Below are 25606 nucleotides of genomic sequence, written 5' to 3' on the forward strand. Positions count from 1 at the left end.
GGGCGGGGGCGGGGCGCGGGGAGCCGGCCAATGGCGAGCCTCCGTGCCCCGTGATGTCACGCCGGTTACATAAGGGCGGCGGGTGCCGGCGCTGCCCCGGCCGTGCCGGCCCGGCCGAGCCGCCCGCCCTCCATGCGGGAGCGCCGGCGGGGCCGCGCCGTGGGGGCCATGGCCGACAGCAACGCCGACTGGATGGGCTCCCTGCCGCCTGCGCTGCGCTCCCTGCCGCTCTCCAACCTCGCCATCCCGGGTAGGGCGGCGGGACGGGGTGCGCGGGGCCCGGGCTGCCCGGGCGGCGGTGGTGGGGGAGTCGCCAGGGCCGCGGCGTCGCGTTCCCCGTAATAAAGTGTCTGGGGCAGGTGCTGGGGCTGAGAGGAGCCCTGTCCAGCGCAGCACAGAATGGAGGGCTTAATCCCTAAATACCGCTGTGAGATGCTAACCACTGACCTGCTGCTTTCGCTGCCCGTAGAAAATGTAGCTGTGACCGCTGGCGGCCCTCCCTTGCAGTACTTTCAGTAAGGCTGAAGCCGGGCAGGGAAGAGGCTCGGTTGCGTTCACCTAGGTTTGTTAAATGGAAAGTCTGCCGAGACGCGGCTCAGAGCAACCTGCTCTGCTGAAAAGTGTTCCTGCCCGCGTCGGAGGGCCTGGAACTGTGTGATCTTCAGGATACCTCTCAACCCAGACCCATTATATGATATGTCTTTTATAGCCTTGTTTACAGACAGACAGATAAACTTATAAATGATGACAACAACAACATCAATGATGACAACAACAACAAACCTGAGATTTACTTAGGCTGATTTTCCATCTGCAGAGGGCAAAAGATGCTCTTCCTTGCAAATGTCAATAGGGAAGATTTTAGGGGTGGTTACTGTGGCTCCTTCTGATGCTGGATGTTGCACTCTGCGACAGGCTTGGCTTTCATTTGAGTGCTTTAGCTTGTCACCAGCACTTTGGATATGGTTTGTAGCATACATACAGTCTCAAACTGTGTCTGGGGAGGTTCAGGACGGGCATTAGGAGGAGTTTCTTCACAGAAAGGGTGATAGGACATTGGATGGGCCTGCCCAGGGAGGTGGTGGAGTCACTGTCCCTGGAGGTCTTTAGGGAGAACCTGGATGTAGCACTCAGTGCCACGGTCCAGCTGGCAAGGTGGTGTTAGGGCTGAGGTTGGACTCTGATCTCAGCGGTGTTTTCCAATCTAATTGATTCTGATTCTATATAGCAGACATTCAGGGATACTTTCCTAGAAACAGAGTAACTTTTTGTGTCAAAGAGAACAGCTGCTTCTTTACGTGACCAAATGCGTGTGAAGCATATAGAGAAAGGGCTGTGCACCTCCTGTGCACTGACTGCTGTGTTACCTGAATCAGAAGAGTTGAAATGCCAGGTTTCAGTCAAAAATGGTTCCCTTTCCTATCCTAACAGTAGAAAAACATTTTATGTGACCTTGTTCTATTGGACAGGGAAGCAAGACAGAAAGGAAATTCAGTATTCATATAAAATTCAAATGCCAGGAGACTTTGAAACTTCTGGCAAAAAAGGCTTCTCTGTTTTAGTGAACTACTACATCAACTTATTGTTATTGTAGCCACTTAAAGACTGTGAAACCATGCAAAATGTTGTGATTTAGATTGTGTTAGGTGCAATGCTGTTGTCACTTACAAACGTCATGCAACTAGTATTGCAGCAGAGAAACCAAGTAAATGAGTGGTTGTTTCAGTAATGCCTTGGTGCTTTTAAAATGGGCATTTTTTTTTTAAAATGCTTGCAGTACGTGTTTATTTGTGATCAAGGCTGATGTATCTCCCCACCACTTTCCCGTATATACCTCATGCAACCTGCAAACAGGCAGAAGATGTTTTGAGTAGATTTTTGTCATTTTGTATTACTATTACTTTAGTCCAAGGATTATTTTGCTGAAGTGGGGTTTTGGTATTGTTCTTGACAGAGCAACCTTTTTGAGAGCCAGGGGGATGTTCCTAGCAGTGTGCAATACAGGTTGCAGTTGAGGAGTGTTTGCAGATTGCTGAACAGCAATGGAGACCAGTGTTACCTTCAAAAGAGAGGTGAAAGGTTGAATGAGAAGTGGTTTTTGCCGTGTATAATCCCTGTGTGTGCTTATGACAGGAGTGGCCTGCTTTTTCCATCTTGAGATACATTTGTTTTCTCCTCTGGAATGATGGACTCAATTGGTTTTGATTTGGGGAGTTTGTTTGTTTCCTCCCCACAGTCCTCTGTACATAGGAACAGAGATAGGGCTTCAGGAGTGGAAAAAACCTTAAAACTTCTTTTAACTTGAAATAAATCAACACTCAAAATCATGAAACTGTTGTTGTTTTATACTTCCAGCACTTTGAAAATTTGCATTTAAAGAATAAAATTTTACCTTTTTTTTAAGAAAATACCAAAATGATGGTCTCGTGGAGCTCTTTAAATTGAAAGAATTGAGACTCTATACACGAAAGAAACTTCTTAGATTTAATTTATTATGTACTACTGTGAATGGGAAACTCCCTCGTATATTGCCCAAGATGTCTTCACAGGGTTCTGCTGCTTCATTTGTTGCAAACCTTTTGCTTTTGAAGCTGCTTGCTTTCACTGGCTTTAGAAAAGATAGCTGTGACTTCTGGGGTCCTTTTAAAGCTACATTATTCTATGATTCCATGAGCTATTAAATAATGGTGTGAAACACCTTACCTGATGGTAGAGAAGGTCATTCTTTCCTCAGGCATTAATTAGACAGCAAATAAACTGATAGCAAGTAAATAATGTTGAAGATAGGTGTTCATGAGGTTTATGGGGTGTTTACAAGATTATTTAACTCTGCTCAAAATGAAGAGTGGCTTTGAAAAAGTTTATGTCCTTCTCCAAATCTTGTGTGTGATCAGTTCCCACATTTGGGTTTTTCTGTTACTTCTGTTGGGGAAAACTCTGGCCAGAATGCTAAACCAATATAGTCGTATGCAAAGAAAAGAGATGAGGTTTCATGTGCAATGTCATTAGAGGAGGGATCTTTTACAATGAAAAATATCAAATAAATGTCATCAACTATACAAATATGCAGTATAGTCAACAAAAATAACCACCCTCAACAAGTGGTGACCTTGTGTGAAGTCTAGAGGGTTTTCTCCTAATTATATTCCAGTAATCCTCTTTGGATGTGGATTTAAAAATGAACCCTTAAACATTTTGATTGCGGATGTGACCCTTGGCAGGGTATTACATAGTGCATGTTTAATCTCAAGTTGGTTTACAATAAAGAATTTTATGAAATCACAACTGTGATACTTACTACTTTCCTTGGTCATCTTTTCATCTGCATCTTCTACTTTTCTTATTTCTCCATGTAGAAATGGAACACAAAAATCTGGAATGCTATCACTGATCAGCTTTTAAAATAAATCAGCTATTTAAAGAATTAGCTGGAGACCCTAGCTGTTCCTTGCTTGTACTTGCATCCTGATAGTTGATAGCACCATGGTACGTCCAGTTTGTAGCATTTCATTTGAACTGCTGCAGAAATTTTTAGAAAGGCGAGTATCTTAATTACCTTGGTGCTAGAGTCTGAAGTCTCTGTATCTGAAGGGATGGCACCATTTTCCTGTTTCATCAAACTTTTACATGAATAGTTGTATTAGAACAGGTGAAACACTTTCTGTCTTAATCTCTGTGTTAGGTCATGATAAGCTCATGGCTTTTGGCTGGAGACAGCAAGGCAGTCTAGCAAATGTTCACTGCCAGCTATCAGTGTTTGTTTATTGAATGTTTCGGTAGTCCAGCCTCCAAGGTGCTGGAGGAATGTCATAAGGAGAAGAGCAGGCAGTTGTGTTTTCCTTTGGGTCTTGGTAATAATGCATTTACTTAATCCTGTCTGGACTATTACAGCTTTAAATATGTAAGAGCCATGATGTAACAGGTATACTTGGAGTTCTGAATCAATCTGTATCCCTTGACTGGTTCCCAGTTCTGCCCAGGAGAGCTAGCTGTGAGTTTTTCCATGCTGTTTTCTTTCTTTGTCTTCCAGAGAAAACATCTAATGGCTTAGCTAGGGATCCACTGCTGCTTGCAGGAGCACCCAGAAGAGTTATGGGTGCCCTTTTGTAAATAAAGTAAGGCAATCAAAAGCCTCTTCTGTCCCCTGCCTTTCCTTCTCTCCCCTTCCAAATACAAATGAGTGTGTTCCCCAGGCCACCTGGTGGGAAGGCTTTTATAGCAATGATGATTTAGAGGGATTTTTTTTATTTTGAGAAGTGGTTCTTGTCAGCAAAGCTGCTTGCAACAGCAGCTCACGGAGTTGGGCAAGCCCCAGGGTGGGTGCTGGACTGTGTGGGTGTCCTGAGAGAACACAAAGGTTAACCTGATGTGTCATGGTGCTGCAGATGTGGACAGGAAAGAACAACAGGTGGAATGGCTGTGTGTAGAATAAATGGGTGATTGTTTTCTTTCACATAGTTTGGCTGAAACAAAGGCCATTAGTAAAAACTAAGCTTAGTTGGGGAACAATTAATTAGAGTCTGAGATAAGTTGATTGATAGAGTCACTAAAGAAGAGAACTAAAAGATGGAAAATTGGGGAAAAGTAAAATGTTTTACTTGAGCACTTTGAAATGTATTACTAAAAAAAAAACTTTCACCAATTGTTTTCTCCTAGAGTGTAAGATTTCTTTTTTTAAATTTTGAAGTAAAGATGCTTATGTTGTAGATAAAACTTGGTCTATCTAAGGCTGATTTGAAACAGGAAGCTTTTGCCACCAGAAGTCAGTTTTTCAGCCACTGGTACACTTAGAGCCAAGTGTCACATTCAGCAGAGTGCTCTGCTGCCGTGGAACAGGCAGGCTGGGCAGGCTGCCTTTCCAGGGAGAGGTGGCACAGCTTTCCAGCTGTGGCTTCTGGTGGTGTACAGGGCCTGCTCTGTCCTCTTCCAGTGATCCCAGGTGGTGTGTTCTTGCTTCCTCAGAAGGCATGTGGAAGGCTGGCCAGAATCTCATTCCTAAGTCATGCAGAGCGTTTGGAATGTGGAGCCATTATTGCCAGCATCGGACAACTGCTGAGGAGTTTCCTGTAGGATGCCGGGTTGTAAATAGCCAGAGCTGACAGAAAAAAAATGGGATTTACAGTTCCAGAAACACTTTTTTTTTAACAGAAAAAATCATATTGACCCGAATATGGCCAGAACATGACCATATTGGAGACTGAAAACAGTTGGGAAAGTGACTTCAACCTGACTGTTCACTGATCCCCAAGGAGAGATGTGCCCTTGCTCTTCCAGAATAGTAAATCTGTGCTGCTCTAAACTATAGCATAGTCAAGCTGCCTAATTCCCCCCTATGACACATACACTCTTGACTTTCTAGCCAACTTTTAGTATAATAATTTCCCATTGTTTGTTCATGGTAGTGTCAGTATGACCAGACCAAAACTTGCCACAGTACAGTGTGCCACTGTTTCTGCCCTTCTCTGACAAGTAAGCCTCAGTAAGGAGCCTCCTGATGTGATTTCAATGATCAAAGTAGTGTGAAGTCATCATCCCTGGAAAACAAACCTTTACAAATACAGCTTTTAGGCATTCTTAATAAGGAGCAGCCCTGCTGGCCAAACCCATGGTTCAGCTTAATGGGGGCACAGAAGGCATGGAGGGGTGTTGTGTGTGTTGATAACCTGCTGTGACTGAGTTGGTGGGGTACTGTGACTGTCCTAATGTGCCAGGTTCATGAGGAACACCTGGAGGTAGTGAGGCCCTGAGCATTTTCTGTACAGGATGCCATCTTCCCACCCACTGGACAACTCTGCTGTTCTGGCAGTGCAGCTGTTCCCCAAAATTCCCATGAGCTGCTTGACTTGGAGCTGGGCAGGCAGAACCAAAATGGTTCTGAAAAGCAGCAGCAGCAGCGCTGTCCAGTTGAGAGCTGGCCACTAGGCTGTGACTGGATTGGGTGGGTTTTCTCTTTGCATGACCCTGACGTGAGCTGCTGAACTTCCTAATGCTGTGGTTTTCTTGTTTGTTCATGGGCTGGTGTGGGCTGTGGACGTGAGTGCTGAGAGGAATGGTGGTGACCTTGAGGATGCAGCCTCCTCCCAAACAGTATTCCTTTGGAGTTCTAATTAAAAGGCTCATTGAATCAGCTGAACTGGCGGTCTGTTGGGCTGGAGCTCAAACAGAAGAAATACAAGGCTTATGTTCTGATAGACCAAGCTTTATTTTCCTTCTCAATTTAGTTCGCATCTACCAATGAATCAGGTGGTAACCACTAGAAGAAAGTATCTGCATAAGTATAGTGATGTTGTGTATGATTTGTAAATGCAGAATTTTCTGAAAAGACATTAAATTATTAAAATTATTTAATTACATCGGTAGGCTATTTGATTTTAACAGCAACTCTCAAATATTTTTAGAGAGTCTGTTAAATTATCTGGACTGTTACACCGATAAGAACATTTGATGGAAGTTGTTTCACTATTCCTAGGTAGCCAAGTATTCCTTCTGTATGTTCCTCGGTGAGGACCTGGTCTGGCAGACACAGGTTCTGTGCAGGAGTTCCCCTGAAAAGCCAGTCTTAGGGCTTCTCTTTTTAAAAAACTTCTGTCATCTGTTTAGCTGAAACCAAAATACTCTTGAAATGCCACAAAATTTTTCTTCAGACTATATACAAAGGTGGTTTTTTGTTTTTTTGTTTTGTTTTTGGGTTTTTTGGGTTTTTTTGTTGTTGGTTGGTTGGTTTTGTTTGTTTTTGGTTTTTTGTCTGGTTTTTGGGTTTTTTTGTTTTTGGGGTTTTTTGTTTTGTTTTTTTGGTTTTTTGGTGGGTTTTTTTGGGTTTTTTTTTTTGTTTTTGGGTTTGTTTGTTTTTGGGGTTTTGGGTTTTGGTTTTTGGTTTTTTGTTTTTTTAATCTGGAAAAATTTTCTTCCTGTTACTTCTTAAAATCTGTAACCTAGAGAGGGACTTAAGTGTGTCTGGTAAATGAATCTGGTAGAGTGTCTTCAACTTGACTGTTCACTGATCTCTGAGGAGAGATGTAAATGGTAAATGAGTTCACAACAGGCCAAAGTTTTACCTCAAATGAAGAAATCTAGTCATAATGTTGATATAAATGGTTGTTGCTCTCCTTTCATGTTGTGAAAGTTTGCCTGCTTTTCCAGCAGAGATGCTAAAAGAGGGAAATGTACCATGTAATCAAAATTTTTCTGGAGCCTTTTCAGAAGAGAATGAACCCTTGGTCCTCTCAGTTATGAGTGGTCACAAAAGAGGAGTTTAGGACTCTAAGCTCAAGGGGTTTTTTTCCTTTTTGAGTATGTGGATCCAGTCAGGCTTTGAAACGGTAAAGATGTGCTATGTCTTTCTTGCATTCGTATTGCAGACAGCTGAGATTGTTGATAAATGGGAAATCATTGCTAAATGACCTTAAACTTCAATGACAATAACTCCAACCAGTGCCAAAAGGATTTCTCCTGGCTGGAAAGAAAAGCAAACTACTCTGTGATATTGTGTCTGACAGTTTTAGGTTGTCCTTAAGCTCTTGCATCCCATTGCACTGCCTGAAAGGGGCAGTGGGGGAAATCAGGGTAGTTCTTGGATAAGAGAGGGAGTTTTCCTAAGAGGATTTGGTCTGTACTAGGATTTGTCTTTTCTTAATGGGGACTACATTAAGAATATCTAAAGGATTCTTGTAGGTTTCTTAAAATATACTCATCTCTATAGTTTTAGATAATTGGTAATTATTGATGATGTTTCTTATTTCTGCCTTGTCTCCTTTTGCTGGACAAATTAGTATGAACTGTTTGATTTGCTGTTCATTAGTGATGAACTTTTAAGATGTTAATCTTCTGATAAGAAAATCTGGATTATGACCTGAATCCTGAGGTCTTCTAGACTTCGAGAGCCACTTTTGTTTATCCTGGTTTTTTCCTTCAGTTTTGGCACACACACAGGACATCTGGTTTAAAAGAACATTAGTTGGATAGCCTTGACTCTCTAGCACTTACATCCCATGTTTTTGGAACTTGATTACTGTTCTTCTGCCCACCTTGGCTCTGTAGTGCCTGCTGTGCTGTCATGAGCAGTGGTTTGTAATGTGTGGGGAATGTGCTTTGTCTAGTGAGCAAAGCTTGTGCTAAGAAGTTTAGTGTCCCTACAGCTGGGGTGACTCTTTGGTCACAAGTGACCGTGTAAGGCTTTTAAGGGACAGGTATGTTTTTTTGACCTTGCTTCTTAGATTCATGTTATGTTAAACGTTTGTTTCTTGCAATTTTTGTCCTGTTAGTATTCTATTCATGCGAAGATCAGTCCAACTTATTCAGATCTATTTAAGCTTACTGACAGCACACTCATCTGCCCTTGTGCTTTCATGTATGGCTTCTTGGTTGGCCAGATGTTTGCAGAAAATGTCTTGAGCTGCTGCTTCTGACTGGGCCACAGCCTTGAAACTAGGGAGGTTTGCAATATGCTAGGAGATGTGCTTGTATCCAAAAACCCGTTCATTTTTGTCGTGTTTTTGAGCGATTGGCAGTGCATAAGTAATGTTCTATGTTGGAAGATCTCTGTTTTGCAATGCTGTATGGTCATATGTTTAATGTTCCATGAAGGTAAATTTACAAGGAGTTGGTGCCATGATGCTAATCCCTGTCCCTCTGCTGCAACTGTGTTTGCAGGAAGTATTATGTGAAAACAAAAGATAGTACCAAATTACAGAGAATCAGAGAACATGCTGAGTTGAAAGGGACCCACAGGATCAAGTCCAACTGCTGGCCCTGCACAGGACACCCCCAAGAGTCACACCCTGTGCCTGAGAGCGTTGTCCAAACACTCCTTGGACAGCCTTGGTATTGTGACCACTTCCCTATTCCAGTGTTCAGCCACCATATGGGTGAGAACGTTTTCCCAGGATCCAGTGTAAGCCTCCCGACTCAGCTTTGTGCTGTTTTCTCGAGTCCTGTCACTGGTCATGAGAGTGAAGAGCTATAGCTGGTATTTGTTGACATTGGAGGCTTGATAACATTCTGTTGATGAGTTTGTTCATTTGTTTCAGCTCCACAGGTTACTTTGACTATTATGAGTAAGTAGCATGACAAATCAACACACTGGGAAGTTAGATTTTACTGCAGATGTGATGGTAAAAGGCTGCTTTCTAACAGTTAGCACAAAGGATTCAACAAAAAGTCATCCTGAACAGTGAAATACAATCTATTTAACATATAAATGGAATTGAAGAGTGAGCTGTTTAACATACAGTTAACTTGAGGAATTAGTATAAGCAGAAAAAAAATATGTTTAATAATACAAATGAAATTTAATCCACAGTTGCAATTACTGAGATAAAATTAAGAGGTCTATACATCATTTTAAGTCTGGCATCTGGAGGATACTGGAGGATACCTATATAATATTATTCCAACTATAACACAGCCTGTAATAGTTAAATATCTGGGCATTTGATGGCATGTGACTTCTTTCCTTGAAGCTGCCAGTCTTTGTCAGATGAAAGAAGTGAAACTGAATTAAAGCTGCCAGCTGATTAGCAGTCGCCTAATTTTTGTCTTTGAATGTGCAGTCTCTTTCATGGTTAAATTTCATGCTTGCTACTTCATGCTGCACATCTTCACCTAGTTGGAAGCAATTGGCAAATCATCACCTCTTTGTTGTATTTCCTGTGCCTGCCTTGGTTTTGGGAAGGGCTGAGCACCAGACTGATGCCGTGACACTAGAGCAGCTCAGTAAGGTTTGCAGTCTGAATGCTAATCCGGTCTAGTCTGCAGCAAGTCCGTGTCCTGCATGTGCAGGAACATGCTTTTGAGGTGGTTCAGGCTGAGATTCTGACCTCTCCTTACCTAAAGGACAATGAAGACAAAGTGTCTTGGCTTTTCTCTGCCTTTTGACTTCTCAGTGGCTGAGATGAAGGTTATAAATACCTAGTTTTGTTAGTTGCTTTGTCCACAATCAACAGATTTAAGGAATAGCTTTACTGAATAGGGTGTTATTTGTATTTAAGTTGTTAATTATTGTGAAAAAGGCATATTGTATATGTGGCTCTACGCAGATATTTACTATATGTAATCTGATAGATAGAAAAGTTATACTATATTAACATTAGAATAATGTAGTGAATGTAGTTTTGTAATTAACAATAAGTTATAGTACAATAGAAGCTGTGTATGTGTGTTATATTTTTTTGCTCAAGAAGAAAAATTCCTCAGCACAGAGATAACATTCACAGAGGCCCCTAAACCTTACAGAGGCCCCTAAACCTTCTAGTGAAGAAGAATTTATGGCCTCTTATCCACAGAACCTAACTTTCTCAAGGACGTATGCTCTCATGCGTTCTTTTAATTAACAGAAAACTTTTGTGACAAGAAACAGCTGAAAATTACTCGTTTTACGTAAGATATGAATAGTCATAAACTGAAGGCTTAAAAAAGAAGACTTCTCTTTGTTCGTGGCCCTTCTCCTTCCTAGCCTTTGTCTGGGAGGGAGGGGGGACAAAAGCCCGGGCTACCTTCTTTGCTCTTGTTGTCTCATTATTTGTCCTGTCTCTGAAAACTTTTTTTAAACTTTTATTATTGTATTAATATTTTTGTAACCAATTTTTATTCTTTATTAAATATTCATAAATTTAAAAAAACGAGTGATTAGCGTTTACCACAATTATCATGTGAAATGTCTTGCTTCAATAATTCTTGAGGTTGTTTTTTTTCCCCAAGAAAAGTATTCAGCATAATTTGAGGCAATACACGTTACTTGTGTGGTGAGGAATAACAGATGGTGAGGGATTTTTTGCACATGGAAAAGACTTTACAGTGTATGTTGCTATGAGAGTTTTGTGGTTCTTGTTCTGTCCAGGAACTGCCAGCCTTGCTGCTGTCACTGGGCAATGCCCAGGTACCTTCACACATCCCTGTGTTAGACATGAACTGAGAATCTGCTGAGCAGCTCCTGCACTGAGCTCCTGACAAAATGGGGCTGGTCTCCTCCATTCTTGGGGTGTAGGCTCTGCCCTTTGCCTTTGATGTTTTACAGATTTGGGTTGGTTTAGGTTATGCTTTTTCAAAAAGAAATCATGCTGTATCACATGTATCAGCAACCAGCTTGGCTCCTGCCATAGCAAGGAATGGCATGACTTTTTATCTTGGGGATAGAGCGAAGGAGAGCAGGGATTATTTTGACATCACGATGCGATCGGCTTAGCATGTACTTAACATTGCAGCTAAGCTACATTAAAGGCAGTGCCTGAGCTGGTAGTGTATCACAGTGCTCTTAAATTAAAGAAGGACCTGGTGGATGATGTGGGTCTGTACCTTGCTGTTGCCCCACAGCCCCACACGTATCCAGTGCTGTTGCTGCAGGGTTTCAGTTTGGGTTTTTTTACTCTTACTAGAGTCAAAACATTGTGGATGCAGGTTTGGCCTAGATATTGGCAACTGGCCATTTTAAATGATCACTAAAGACCCAATTGAACTTCTGCTGTCTTTCCAGCCTCAGTATTGATCATAGAATGATTGGCAGAACTGGTGATTCTCCCAACCCTCCTTAGAAGGTGATGTACTACCAGCAGTGAAAAGGAGGATATGTTTTGCAAATGCTCCAACTCATGTTCTGCTTGGTTATATCTAGGTATACATGTTGACTTTGATGTAGGAGGGAAGCTCCATTTCCTAAGCTTTTAGCGGAGCCATGGGGCAGGAGTTAATAGGATCTTCTCTAACTATAGAAGCATGTCACACATAGTTCAGTTTGCTGTTAAGGAGTGCAGTTTTTAAACTATGTGTTGAAAAAGTTGCAATGTGCTGACTTGTTTTTGTTTGGTTATTTTTGATATTGCTTTCTAGTGCTAGGCTAGAAATAGAATTTGGTTTGTGATAGTGCCAGGAGAAAATTTGCTCTTTGTATCCTTAAAAGTACCTTGTAAGTGACAAACTGCAAAGGAAAGACTTTTGTATCTCTAAAGTGAATGATCAGAATTAGGAAAATGAGTTGATTTTTTGGTTCATATTTATTTAGGCAGTTCTGAGGTGACAACAATATATTAATGGTCAGATAAAATTGTCATTCCATCGTAAGTCAGATTTATCAGTCTGAGGGAGCATAATGGTGTGAGTGACTCCTATAGGTCTCAAGGATGCTGCACTGTCTTAGGTAAAATGAAAATATTTCTTATGTCATTATTATACAATGTTAAACTGTCTTTACAGTGACCTAAACAGAAGAAAAAATAAAAATTGATAGAATTAAGAAATAGGAAAAAAAGAACAAAAAACACAGCCAAATGAAAGATTTCTTTGTGCAGAGTGACTAATTCCAAGGTAGAAGGCAAGCCCCTTGTGATTAAAGTCTACTTAACAAATATTGTAAAAGCTGGAATGACTCATTCTGCTGTACAGGGAGTAGATAAAGCTCAAATATCTGTAAAGTACAGTTTGAAGCATCATATGGCTTCTGAAATGTCTTCACTAGATGTTTGCTCCTGGATTTTGCTTGGGCTTGCATGTTTGGAGATGGGGGAAATAATCTAGGTGTCGCTCCACAACTGACAGCCGCTTTGTGATGTAGTTTACTGGGACAGGTACTAAAAAGCTGCTTAAGCTGACATCTTTGGGACCTCTCACTTCTGTCTAGAAGACTGAATGGAAAGCGATAACAGAGAACCACTTTTACAAATGCTGTGAAGAATTCTTGGAGAGTTGGGCAGGATTAGTTTTAGTGTTCATTTGTAAAACTCGAAAACTAACCTTCACACCACCTGTTCCCTAGTTGTAAGCTAGTTGAAATCCATGGAAACAGAGTGCATTTAAGGTTATCGAGAAGTGATGTTTCGTTTATGCACAGTCTGTTCTTTTCTCTGGATTAAAAATGCCGACAAGATAATCCAATTGAGATCATAATCTTGTTTGTAGCTCTGATCTTGCATCACAGGAAATGCATCAGTGTTGAAGTGAGCACCGGTACACAAATAAAAGGTTTGGATAAAGGAGGCTGTGAATGCTTCAACTATTACCTTGAGTTTGAGTTACCTTGAGTCACCTTATGACAAATAAGGATTTTAAAGAGTTGCAGACTGCGGTAGAGGAGGAAATTCGGGAAAAGCGTAGTCCTAGAAGCAGGGACAAGCATGCAGGAATGTAAAACACAGGTGCCAGCAGCATGGTGCCTGGTCACTGTAGCCGGTGGCAGCTGGAAAATGAGCTGCTTGGTGAAAATGCTTTCTCTGCATTTCAACAAATGGGTAGCTGGTGGGATTTGGCTTAATGGGCAAACTGTCTTCTGTCCTTAAGACAAAGGGTAGCAAGGTCTGTTAGAGCTTCTAAAAGTGTTTTTGCTGGCTGGAGCTTCACAAGGAAGGTGAGCCTGGAGCAGCTGCAGCTTCTTGGCTAGAGTGCTCGTGCCTGGTGGAAATGATTAGAAATCCCTGGTAAACCCCAGTCTGCTGTGGCTTAGCTTCTGCCAGTCTTTGCTTTTTGCTGTTCTGGTACAGTGCAGACCAAGATACACTGCTTTTTCACTCTTTATTCTGTTACTGACCTGGCTAAGGTAGGAATAGTTCATTGACTCTGAAATTTTTATTTTGGAATTCTGTTACTCTCAAGGTTAATTTTCCCTGAGATTCTCCTTGGGGTTGCTGTTCCCCAAGGTACTAAGGTTTTCCCCCAGGGTTGCTGTTCCCTGGGAGTTTCCTCTGGGTTGCTGTTCCCAGAGGTAATAAGGTTTTTAGTCTTCTCTTTGCCCTAAGTGTTTCACACCAGAGGTAGAGACGACAAGCTGAGTCTGCCAGTGCACATTTCCAAGGTTGTTTATTCTTCATTATCTCAGTTCTTTTTCAGCTCTGCCAGGCCTCCCTGGCAGGGTACCTTATCTTAGTTCTTTCTCAGCTCTGTGAGGCATCTCCAGCAGAGCAGGACACGCGGCGGACTGGGCGGATCAGAGAGCCCCACACCTTATGTACGGTACCCCTGACCCAACCACTGTCCAAAACGTACTTTTTATTTACAAAATTTTACCAATGCCTACTACCTATGGTAACATGTCATTTCTACTCTAAACCAGTCCTTGTAATACAACTCAGCAGAAAATGGGGGATGAGAGCAAGAACAAGGAGCACAGGGGCCACTCCCCAATTCCTCCATCTTGCCTCTTCAACCCCATATACTGAGAATCCTAGATTCTACATTTACATTCTATGATAAACTAAATACTACTTATTTTGAATTTTCTCAGCTTGTGATTCTTCATACAATGTGGGCATCCACTCCCATGGCCAGGGATCAGAGGCAGTGTCCTCCTGGGCTCTGTGTGAAGCTGGCTGAGCCCCTTGTACAGATCACAGACGCCCCTGTCTAGTCTCCAAACCCTCCAGGGTGGCCAGAGGGATGTTCTAGACTCCGACATGTTACTGCTCAGATTTTTTTCTTTACTACTGAATTTTCAATTGGAGGTTCTTCTAATAAGCAAAAATTTTATATTGGAGATGCAGTTTGTCTGCTGAGGTATAGATTGTGTTACAGGAGGTTTTTTGGATGTGCATTATTTTGGTAGGGACTGGTGATTTTGATTGTTAGTTGATTTTTTTTGATGAATTTTCTGTTCACCATGCCTTTGGTCACTCAAAAGCATGCCAGGTAAAAGACATGTTCATGAACTTGTTTAACATTAGCTTGGTATCTGTCCACACTGTAACTGGTGGTGTGTTCAGCTGTTCACCTCTAAGTCCAGCCAGGCATTGCCCACTGTCCAAACTACTGATCATTTATCTGCCATCTCGGGGCTAAGGTGAGATGTGCTGGTCAGGCAAGTGCAGACGCCTCAGTCCATTACCTGAGTGAAGATACCTATTCCAAGATGTTTGGTGTATAAGGTTACAGCTGGATTTACCAGAAATAAAGTCATAGATTCTTAAAATGAATCTAAGTCTCATCCTAGGTAAGTCATGTATACCAGGCTCTGGAAAGCTGTGGGGGTTGATTTGTAGTTTGTAAAGGAAGGAATGAAGGAAGGTTAGAAGGAAGTTTCCCTTTACCACAAATGTTTGTGTTGTGGTGTTCAGAGAGCACTGAAATTGGGAGCTCGTCCAAGAAACCAGTTCAAACTGAGAACCTTGTGCTTAACTGTTGTTGTACTGTCAGGTGTAAAGGATAGTCTGAAAGACTCACACGTGAGCATAATGCCTCTGCACCCCTGCCATACATACAGTTTTCAGGGCACTTGGGGATATGTGTTTGGGGAGAATCACTTTTTCTAAAATTAATTTTTCTTGGTTTTTTTTTTTTTCCTAGGATCACATGATTCTTTCAGCTACTGGGTTGATGAGAAATCTCCTGTGGGACCAGACCAAGCAAGAGCCATCAAACGTTTAGCCAGAATTTCCTTGGTTAGAAAGATCATAAAGAAATGGTCAGTGACTCAAAATTTGACTTTCAAAGAGCAGTTGGAAGGTGGCATCCGCTACTTTGATCTTCGTGTATCTTCCAAACCTGGGGAAATAGGACAAGAGATTTACTTCATACATGGCTTGTTTGGCATCAAAGTATGGGATGGGCTAAAGGAGATGAATAGTTTTCTTGAGCAGCACCCCAAGGAAGTAATCTTCTTGGATTTCAATCATTTCTATGCCATGGATGACAGCCATCACCACTTCTTGATCAACAGGATCCACTCAGCATTTGAATCCAAACTTTGTTGTGTTGAATGTGTAGAATATGTGACATTACTGTACATGTGGGAGAAGAAACACCAGGTAGGGAAAGGACGTTTAATGTTTTTCAAATCCAAAATGTTGAGATTTTAAAGAGACAAGCTGGGTGTGGCTCCCACTCACAGGTATTGGACCAAGGATGCTGCTGATGGTCAACTTAAAGCCCACTGGGCCTCCTCTATGTAGTGTGCATGTTTCCCTGAGTTTTCATTCAGCTATGCATCCCCACACTCATGGTGTGGCCAGTCTGTCCTGCTCCCAAGTACATTTGTTAAATAATTCAATTATAGTGTCCATGGAGCCTTGTGCTCCTCACAAAGGGTTTTCTCTTCTAAAAGAGCAGGTGGTTCAGACTTGTGTTGGTGAGGATTTGATTCACTGTTGTCTGTCTTGCCAGGGAAGCATATAAACTTTAGCATGACTAAGGTAGGAACTGAATTTCTTACTTCCTTTGCAGCCATCCAGATCTGCAGAGGTGAGGTCAGTGCCTCTTCTCTGTGGTAACTGCTCCCATGGGTACAAAAGAACTCACAACAGAAAAGGGTTTCAGTGGCAGCTCGTAATTGTTAAACTGGAAATGAAGCTTTGAGGAAGCGTTCTGAACCGGTGCTGTCAGTGCCAGGGTTCAAGATGGATCTCGTGTAAATGTGGGTGGTAGTAAAAAGCATTGCCTCTTTGTGCTGCAGAGAAGCACCTCACAAGGTATAAAATATTAACTTTGGATTTGAGGGTTTTGCTGACAGCAGGACTGGCTTTGGTTTCTCATGCAGCAAGTGTGAGCATGATGCCAGTATGCCAGTCATGTGCCAATCAGCCCAGCACGCTTTACCCTCTAAGCAGGAGGTATTCAGAAGATGGCAAGACTGCTAAAGTCCTGAATTTCAAGTTCACATATAATATTTTCTGGCAGTAAGAAGTTGCAATGTATTTAAGCTGAGCTCTTTAAATGGCAGAACAACTTTATCATTTTAAACTGATGACCTGTAAAGCCTAAAGCAATCCTGTTCTCAAAGCTGAACAAAATTATCTCCCTCTCCTTTGGCAGTAGTGCAACAGATATACTGACACTCATGACTCAAGAGCAACTTCTTTTTGCTTGGATCTTCACCACTATGCTAGTTGCAACATTACTGTATGACCATAAACTAATCCAGCAGCATATTCAAGTAAAAATATAGTAACTGTGAATTTTTAGGGGGGTTTTTGTTTGTTTTGGAGGGTTTTTTATTATTATTTTGGTATGGTTTTCTTTTTTTGTTCTGTTAGGTTCTCATCTTTTACCACCACCCATTGTATCAGGAATATCCCTTCCTGTGGCCAGGTAATAAAATGCCAGCGCCGTGGGCTAATACAACTAACGTGCACAAGCTGCTACAGTTCCTGGAGACCACACTTGAGGAACGAAGTCGCTACGGGACTTTCCATGTATCTCAGGCAATTCTCACACCGCGAGTGAAAACGATTGCGCGGCATCTCGTTAGCGGTCTGAAGAACACGCTTGTTCATCGGTAAGGACTTGTCTTGACTTTCTCAGTTCTTTACTTAACACATCTGGTGTTGAAAGAGGCACTGAGCAAGCAAGAGACCAGGCAATGTTTGCTTGGGCTTGCTGAAAGCATGCGGTTTTGCTCAGTGCTGTTGTTCATGAGAGGTATTTGCAATCATTAAAAATAAAGTGCAAATCATAGATAACAGGGTATATATGTGTTTCCTGGTAATTGGAACTTTTTCTGAATGTGATATGACTGTGTAAAATGTAGGACGAATGTGTGGCTTCAAAGCAATAATTCATTCCAAACTGGCTGAAGTTGAATTTAGGGGGGTGAAAAAAGCTTGTTCCACAGAGGAAAGTTGCTCATTTCTGGACTTAGTTTTGTATTTGTCCATACAAGTGTCTCAGTAATTGCACTAATTGCCAGAGATGTATGACCTAGGGCAATATTTTACCTTTTAGGGGGCGGGGGGGAGGTTTTCCAAAACTTAGATTCACCATTTGACTTTTTTTAATACCACTGACCATTGTGCAATTGATTTTCCTATGAGTAAGGTCACTGTAATAGGATTTTGCTTTGATTAGCACAGAGTGCCAGTGATTTTTAATAGCATGAACAGCATGCCCGGGGTAGTTCTGTATGATTTATTTTATGGAATTATCATCTTGTAGCCCATTTTCTAAAAATTACCAGAACTGTAAAAGTCCTCTCGGATATTAGGAAGAAATTCTTTACTGTGAGAGGTGGGAACTTGTGGCCGCCCCATTCCCTGCAAGTGTTCGAGGCCGCGTTGGGTCGGGCTCTGACCCACCTGGTCTAGCACAGGGTGTCCCTGCAAACGGCGAGGGCTGTCGGAATGCGATGGTGTTTAAGGTCCTTTCCAGCCCCGGCCATTCAGCGATTCAGTGAATAAGAAGACCGCAGGTCAGGTGTAAATCTCGGGATTTCCTTCCCGTTCCCGTTTCGGGGCGTTAATTTGACCAGTCCTGGTTAGACCCCGCCGCTGTTGGGGTTCGGTGTGGGGGCCGCGCTCGGCACCAGGGGGCGCTGCGGGCCCGCCAGCGCCAAGGCCGGGCGGAATTCCTGGGACAAGGCTGCCAAAGGATCGCTGCGTTTCGTGGAATGGGCGAGCAACTCTGTTTCGAGGGTCTCCTGGCTCGGATCTGTGCTCTAAACCACTGCTAGTGGGACGCCTGCCTTCAGTGCATCCCTTTCCCTCATGCTTACCCCTTGTTTGCAGCTAAACCGCAAGTTGCAAATAGGTGCTGCTGTTTGCATAAGCGTGATTACTTGTGTGCGTTTGCACAAGCTAGCTGATATGCAAATCTGTCTTTGCGGTTTTCTGTAGGTGCCTGCCTTCTTGTATGGAAATTTTGCCCTGAATTTGAATATTTAAGTGTTCTCAAGCTCTTGCTAAACGAGACTTGCAACAAGTCACACTTAGCTGGCTGGAGTCTAGTGTGTCCCCTAGCAGTAATTATGCCTTCATTCATAGTTCTTGATAAGTTTGGGTTTTTTTATTGTCCTGATGCAGTAGGAGTGGAGTGTTATTAATTTTGGGGGGTTTGTATTTTTCTCTTCATCATCCTGTTAGCTAATTTGCTAGCCTACCATCTTCTCAAATAATGTATACATGTTACAGCACTAATCTAAATAATGCTAACATGTTTAGCCATTTGTGTATAACTGCTGAAAATAATGGTGTTTCATGTTAGAGTGCAACAAAGATGGTGCAGACTTCTGACTTGCACTGTGTTCAAGGAATTACTTGAAATTTCTCCCCATGGTAGAATTTGTAACTCAATTTAACTCAGTTCCTGACACACCTCTCCTTTATCCAGTTATAGTGATGGATGTTCAACCCCTGTGGAGCTGGCAGCTTCATTCTGGGTTTGGTTTCCCTGACCCTGTTACTCTGGGTGGGTCTGAAGGCTGGAGAGACTTTGGGAGAAATGCAATGCCCTGCCTCCAACAACTTTTTTCCTGCCCACCCTGAGGCAGAGAAGGGCATGGGAATATCTTGGGCCAGGTATAGCCTTGCAGTGTTACACTGGTCTGCTGTGAAATTGAGCATTTGCCTTAACGTGTGCTTGGGTGAAAACAACGGTGGAGAAAATTGTAGTGCTGTGTTAAGCATTCATCACATCAGCAAGTTGCATTTAGAGTGACAGGCCCTGATCACAAGTATGAGATAATATATTTTGTAAACAGCATGCTGTCTTTGAAATGAGTAGAGTATGTATAGAAAAGTGCCTCTTTAAAGTGTTTAATTGTCTTTATTTCAATTTCTTTAGGAATTTGCCCATGATTTTGAATTGGGTGAAAGAACAGAAGCCTGGTGTTATGGGTGTTAACATAATTACATCAGACTTTGTGGAGCTGGTTGACTTTGCTGCTTCAGTTATTGCACTGAATGACCTCCTTTTGGAAGAGGATGAATCTGCAACTTAAATCCTGATTGCTGTGTCCCACTTGTGCTCCTTAGTGGACATCTTTGAACTATACTAAATGTTTTACTTGGCAAGTGAAACCTACTGTAATCTCTCTTTATGGAAAAAAGTTTCCTAGAGGAAACGTGGTTAAACATCACATACAGCCAGGTCCCTTCTCCTGGAGTTGTGTGGACCTGAGTGAGCCAAGTGCTGTGTGAGTGCTGCTCTGTCTGTCTGTCTGTGCGTGCTCTGTTTGGCTGAGCTGTGCACACATCTGCTGCCAACAGGGGCTGGCCTCTGGAGCAGATGTACCCCATAGTGGTGCACATCTCTGCACTCCCAGCGCCCTGCGTGTGCATCCTGCCTGCTTCCTATGGCCAGGGCTCATCCAGGGATTGCTGCTGCTCCCATGGCAGCGTGACCAGGCTGGCCAGGCCACCTCTGGCATAGCTGGGCTCAGCTGGAGGCTGCTGCTCTCTTCGTTGTGCTGTTTTAGACACTACCTCTGACTTACTCGAAGGGACAATACTGCTGTTGTTCAGGGGGCAGCTGTTAACACTGCGTTAAATATCCAAACTGTCCTTTGGGCCTGAGAGGTGAAGGCTTGGCACAAGCTTTCTTCTCAGCCTCCTTGTTTTACTTTATTACTTTAATACATCAATTGCAACAGTGTTTAAATGTTTCTTTTGAGATCAATTTGGAGAATACTTCAGTCTTCAAATTTTGAGGATTTTAACTCAAATCTTAATTCCTGTTTCCTGGGACATATGGGAAACATTAATTTTCCTGAATTGCTGGGACATTTAGGAAACAGCATAACCTTTCTTTTTTATCTGTTCGTCACTTGGAGTTTTTTAATCCATCAGATTTTCTTTGGGGAAAGTCTCTTACCCAGGCAGCCCTTCTCTGGAAGGAGGTGGGCCAAGTGAGGGCTTGCTTGTTATTCAGAGAACTGGAGCTGACAGGGACTGCTCAAAGCCCAAATATTGGATCACTGTGATTTGTGATGGGATAGTGAATTCTGCAGTCAGACCTGAAAGCTGTGCTTGTACACAGAGAACCACACCTATTAGGGGAGAAATTTCTCCAGCCTTCACCTGCTTGTGACAGAGTAAGCAATAATCACAGAAGCACAGGTGGGTGTTAGTACTGCTTCTTTCTTTAGTCCTACTTACTTTTGTGCTGATTCACAATGAAATGTGACCATGTATGCTTGAGCCAATGCAATCACATGTTGGTACTTATCAGCACTTAATTTACTAGCTGATAGTATCCTGTGGTCTAATTTATATTCATTGTTTATTTTTATTAAAAAGCACAAAAGGGACTGATTAGCAGATACTTCTCTGCTCAGTCATCTTCTGAAGCAACTATTGGTGCACTAATTATTTACTGATTATGAGTTTTTATTTATCTCTAAGCTTATTTATTATAGAATGGATCATCTTTATATGCATTCAAAGGAAAAATTCATCTCCATATTTATTATTTATTTATTTATTACTATTTATTTTGTTGTATCTTCCATCATGGTCTGACAGCTGTGAAAAATCCGAACCTTTTTGTTTGCTTGTCATAACTCAGGAGAAATGTTTACAAACCTTCCATGTGAACCTTGTCCGAGTTCGGAGCAGACTGTAATCTGATTTACCTGTTGTTTGCATGGCTTTCATTAGAGTTCCTTGAATTTTTTAACTGAATCGTTTCTCAAAGGGAGTTGAGGGTGGGGGAAGTGCCTGTCACTCACGGTCTTTATCCTTTCCACTTGAGTCTCAGTGACAGAGGACACGTCATAAAAATCAAGGTTTGGGAACTATGTTAAAATTTCTTGTTTAATATTTCCTTTTAAAACCACAGCTGAAGGTTTTTATTGGATTTGGTTTTATTTTCTTGTTGATGAAACCGTCAGAACCTGTTTTGAACAGTTCTGTTCAGTCTGCAATTTTATTTAAAATACCTGGATTTTCCTTTGCTGAGTTTTATGTTTAGTAGTAGTTTTACTACTACTTTACTCATGCCCCCAGCTGAAACTCCATGTGGATTTGGTTTCACCAACTATCTTGGTGCTCAGAGCTCATTTGGGTGTTAACACCAAGGTTGTGGGTTTGATCCCTGCATAGGCCATTCATTTAAGAGCTGGATTCATGACCCCTATGGGTTCCTTCCAACACAGAATATTCTGTGATTCTGTAACTTGACTTAAATGCCAGCAAGGCAGAAATAATACCTTTGCAAGGTTCCCTGCAGAACCGGAAGACAAATCAAGGTGAAGTGAGTATGATGTTTGGATTTGACCCTTAATATATTTTGTACTGTATATCTATATATGTATATCTGCCTCAAAAGAGATTTATTTGGCTTAACTAATATTTGTATTGTGTATGCACAGTGATGACTGCTATTAGTCCTTCTGCTGTATTTATTTGAATAGAGATGGGATGGGCTCAGGCCTTTGGTTAGACATTTTTAAATGCAAACTCAGAAATTTCTCTAATGTATTTGCTGTTAGTTCATGCCTCTTAAAACATGCTGGATGTTAAGAGTGTTAACAGAGGGAAAAGAAATGGAAAATAGATTTACTATTAATGGTTAAGTATATGGGGGGGGAAAACATTTCTGTAAGTTTAGCCTGTCAGAAGAGACTTGTGTGTCATTTCAGAGCAGTGCTTGGTGGTGTGCTTCAATGTGAGGAACCTCAGAGTCTTAAATGGTGAGTTGGGCAATTGGCAGGTAACACTTGTCTGTGACGTGACATCTCCTTTGGCTGCTCTGGGCAGCATTCATGCTGGTGTTTAGAATTGGTCCTAGGGCTGTCCGAAACCAGCCTAAGCAATATGAACTACCTTTCATCTATTCTGTTACACAGAGAAAAGCTATCCATATAATGGGCTTATCTTGCTTACTCAACACCCAAACATATCCAGACTTCCTCATGCTTTGCGAAATGGAGCTCATCTAGGCTTGGACTTTGGGCTGTGGACTCTATTTTCCAGCATAACAAAATTAAAAGGTGAGCTGGGCAGGAAGGGAGGATCAAGGAAGCAGGGCAGTGGTTTGCATCCAGTGCCCACATGGAAGGTGTGGCAGTGCTTAGCCCAGTTCTGGGCAGCAGAGTGGAGCAGGTCTGGTGGGTCAGTGACAGTGCTGCAGCTCACATTGAGGCGCTTGGCCAAGTCTGGCCCCTGAGATCAGCAAATAACAGCCTGCAAGGTCAGGACGTGTGAGCTTGAGGAGAATAAAGATGGGTATGAGCACAGGAGAAGGCAGGGTTCTTCTGGTGAATCTTTGGCACATCTGGTGAATACAGTGGGTTTAGTCTTGCTTGTTATCCCCAAAGTAGCAGAGTTCACTTTTGAACAGACTGGGAAGAAAACCTCCCCAGAAGAATTGTTCTGACCTCTTGACCATTTTGTAGGTGCAGGGGGAGGAGAAGCCAGAAAACAAGCAGCTGCTTGAGGCAAAGTACTTAAACTGTGTATTTTTGAATAATTACACATATGGTTTGTTATTACAGATTCAGGTTGGTTATACACTGTTTTATGAGTGTTGTTTCTCAGTGTGCAGTCCCTGAATGCCAAGCACACTGGTGGCATTCCTCTGTTCACACTGATTGCTGCTATGTGCAATTTAAGGGCATATTTGAGGCACTTCGTGTGATTGTGTATAAGTGATACTTGTAAGTACATATAAGTATATAGATATATCATATATCTTATATATGAGATATGTATATGGGATATATGCTTATATGATAAGTATAAGTGATACTAAGTCATGCACTTAGACCTCTCTGTGTATCCCTGATGGGAAGTAGTAGATATTTGTTATGGAGCACCTACAAGCACCTTAGTAAGTCCTGTAGGTGAAAACAAAAAAAGGAGTTAGTACTAGATTTTGCAAAATGACAATCTGTTGGCTTTTACTTGGGGACTACTGTCATTATATGCTGAACTGCATAGGGAAATGGTAGAGTCACCATCTCTGGAAGTGTTCCAAAATGGATATGGCACTTGAGGATATAGTGTAAAGAAAACAGCAGTGATGGAATTTCTGGTCTTGGAGGCTTTGTCCAACCTTAACAATTCTATGATTCAGAGTAGAAATGCTGACTGCAAAAAGGCCCATATTCTATTAAACAGCCTCTTTGGAGGAAAGAATAGGGAAATGGAGTCTTTGCTCCTAACACATGCTGGGTTTTGCTGTTGTTGGTACTGACTTAAGTGAATGCTGGAGTTTAAAAAGTACCTGTACTCTAAGGTTGAAAAACACTTTTGAGCAGGGATTTTGGCTCCAACAGGAGAAGGGCTTCTGCCAAGGTGCTCATCTATTTTCATCTGACAAAACCTTTGGAAATACTTTCTTTGCATACCTGTCTCACGTGTCAGAGTTCATTGATGCATCATTTGGCTGACCAGAGTTTAGGACTTAAATAGATAGATGGATAAGAGGACATGATTATTTTGATTTAGAATTGGGTTGCCTATGGAAGTCTGACTGAGCATGTGGGTCTTGAGGTTTACTTGAATGTGCAGTATTTAATATGACATCCATATGCTGTTTTTGTAAGACTTTCGTCTTGACTTGAACACATAGTTACCAATCCCTAATAAGCAGATTTTTTGGTCAGAGGACCACTGTTTGGGACAAAACTTAAGGCAGATTTTCAATGCTTGTTAAAGCACAGAGAAATTGTCTAATGTGGGGAACAGAACTGACTCCAAAAGTAATTTAAGTATAGATCAGGTCTAAATGCAGTCCTTTTGGCGATGAAAAATAAGATTTTCTTTTCCTTTAACAAATTCTTATTCCAGCTTTGGTTTTTAGCTCAACAGATGGGTAGAAGAGCCAGAGCATATGGTGAACAGCAAATAAATTTTACGCTAAGGACATGTATGTAGGACTAACTGTGTAAGAGTATGGTGATTTACTTAGTGACACCTTTAATGGTAATCAGCTCTTTGGTTTAGGTTGTTAAATCAGTCTCTATTTTGCATTAAAAATAATCAGTCCCACTAATTCAATACAACTCTTCTGTTGAAGTGTGTTTACTTCTGTATGCATAGTTATTTCTCTACAAGTCTTATCAAGTAAACTGTTAATTGTAGGGACCAGAATAGGAATTTCAACTTTTGAACTGTGTGCTGAATCTGCTTATATTTGATATCTCTGAATATTTATGCATTGTGTGTTGTCCATTTAAACAGTACTTCTCTTACCCTTTGTTAGATCTGTCATACCATCTACATTGAACTGCAGTGTATTCTTAATTTTGAAAGAAGTGTTGATCAGCACATCCTATATAAAAATACTTTAGATGGTTCTTTGATTTTTCTCAATGTCAAATGTATTTTCCAGGTGTATTTTTTTTATTATTTAATACTGTGGAAGGGACCAGGTGAAGAGCAGTTACCAATTCTCAATATTTATTTTGTGCAGTTTGTCTTCTTTTGGCAGTGTGTGCTTTACCCACCTGTCTGATTCAGGTTTGTGAAACCAGGATGCCTCATCTGAACTGCAGATAAATTTGGGGTTTACATCTGTTTCTTCTGCTTTATATCATATTGGGGGTTTTAATCCTGAAAATAAAAAGTACAACTTGAGCCAATCATCTCTGCTGTGTGTTCTGTACTGCTGACTGTTTTGATACATGATGATCATGTTGTGAGTCAACTAACATTAGTTGAGCTCAGTAACTTCTCTCATGCAGAATGGTGTCACTTAAGGTTGGTTTGGGATTTTTTTGAGGTGCTACATCTTGCTGCATTTGTGTCCCCTAAGTATGCAGACCCAAACAATATCCTTATTATTAGGATGTGCTGACAATTTCTCCGTGCAAGTAGTAGTGCAGAGGGATTAGAAAGCAGCGTGTGCTTGCACTTGTGTGTACCCAGAGATAACATCTTTGCCTGACTGCACTGGGACAAAAGCATGCTAATCCATGGATCCAGTTCTGTCCTGGAAGGCAAGTACAACTTCTGTGCAGCCTCTACTGAAGATCCATTGT

The 25606-nt window shown here is 41.7% G+C and overlaps 1 protein-coding gene across 1 annotated transcript; it reads left to right on the forward strand.

Annotated features, from left to right (window-relative positions):
- The first annotated feature begins 74 nt into the window (after positions 1–74).
- On the forward strand, positions 75–25199 carry PLCXD2 (phosphatidylinositol specific phospholipase C X domain containing 2). The gene is made up of 4 exons (XM_063393835.1): positions 75–250; positions 15259–15719; positions 16944–17185; positions 19465–25199. Exons 1-4 carry the CDS (start codon positions 133–135, stop codon positions 19619–19621), a joined length of 978 nt encoding a protein of 325 aa, XP_063249905.1. The 5' UTR covers positions 75–132; the 3' UTR covers positions 19622–25199.
- The last annotated feature ends 407 nt before the right edge of the window (positions 25200–25606 follow it).

The sequence above is a fragment of the Prinia subflava genome, chromosome 3, assembly GCF_021018805.1.
Source record: "Prinia subflava isolate CZ2003 ecotype Zambia chromosome 3, Cam_Psub_1.2, whole genome shotgun sequence".
Taxonomy (NCBI): domain Eukaryota; kingdom Metazoa; phylum Chordata; class Aves; order Passeriformes; family Cisticolidae; genus Prinia; species Prinia subflava.

Excerpts from the sequence above, each read along its gene's own strand:
- PLCXD2 (XM_063393835.1), top strand. The coding sequence starts at position 133 with ATGCGGGAGCGCCGGCGGGGCCGCGCCGTGGGGGCCATGGCCGACAGC. Across the intron at positions 251-15,258 it reads CTCCAACCTCGCCATCCCGG|GATCACATGATTCTTTCAGC; the intron begins GTAGGGCGGCGG and ends TTTTTTTCCTAG. Across the intron at positions 17,186-19,464 it reads AAGAACACGCTTGTTCATCG|GAATTTGCCCATGATTTTGA; the intron begins GTAAGGACTTGT and ends CAATTTCTTTAG.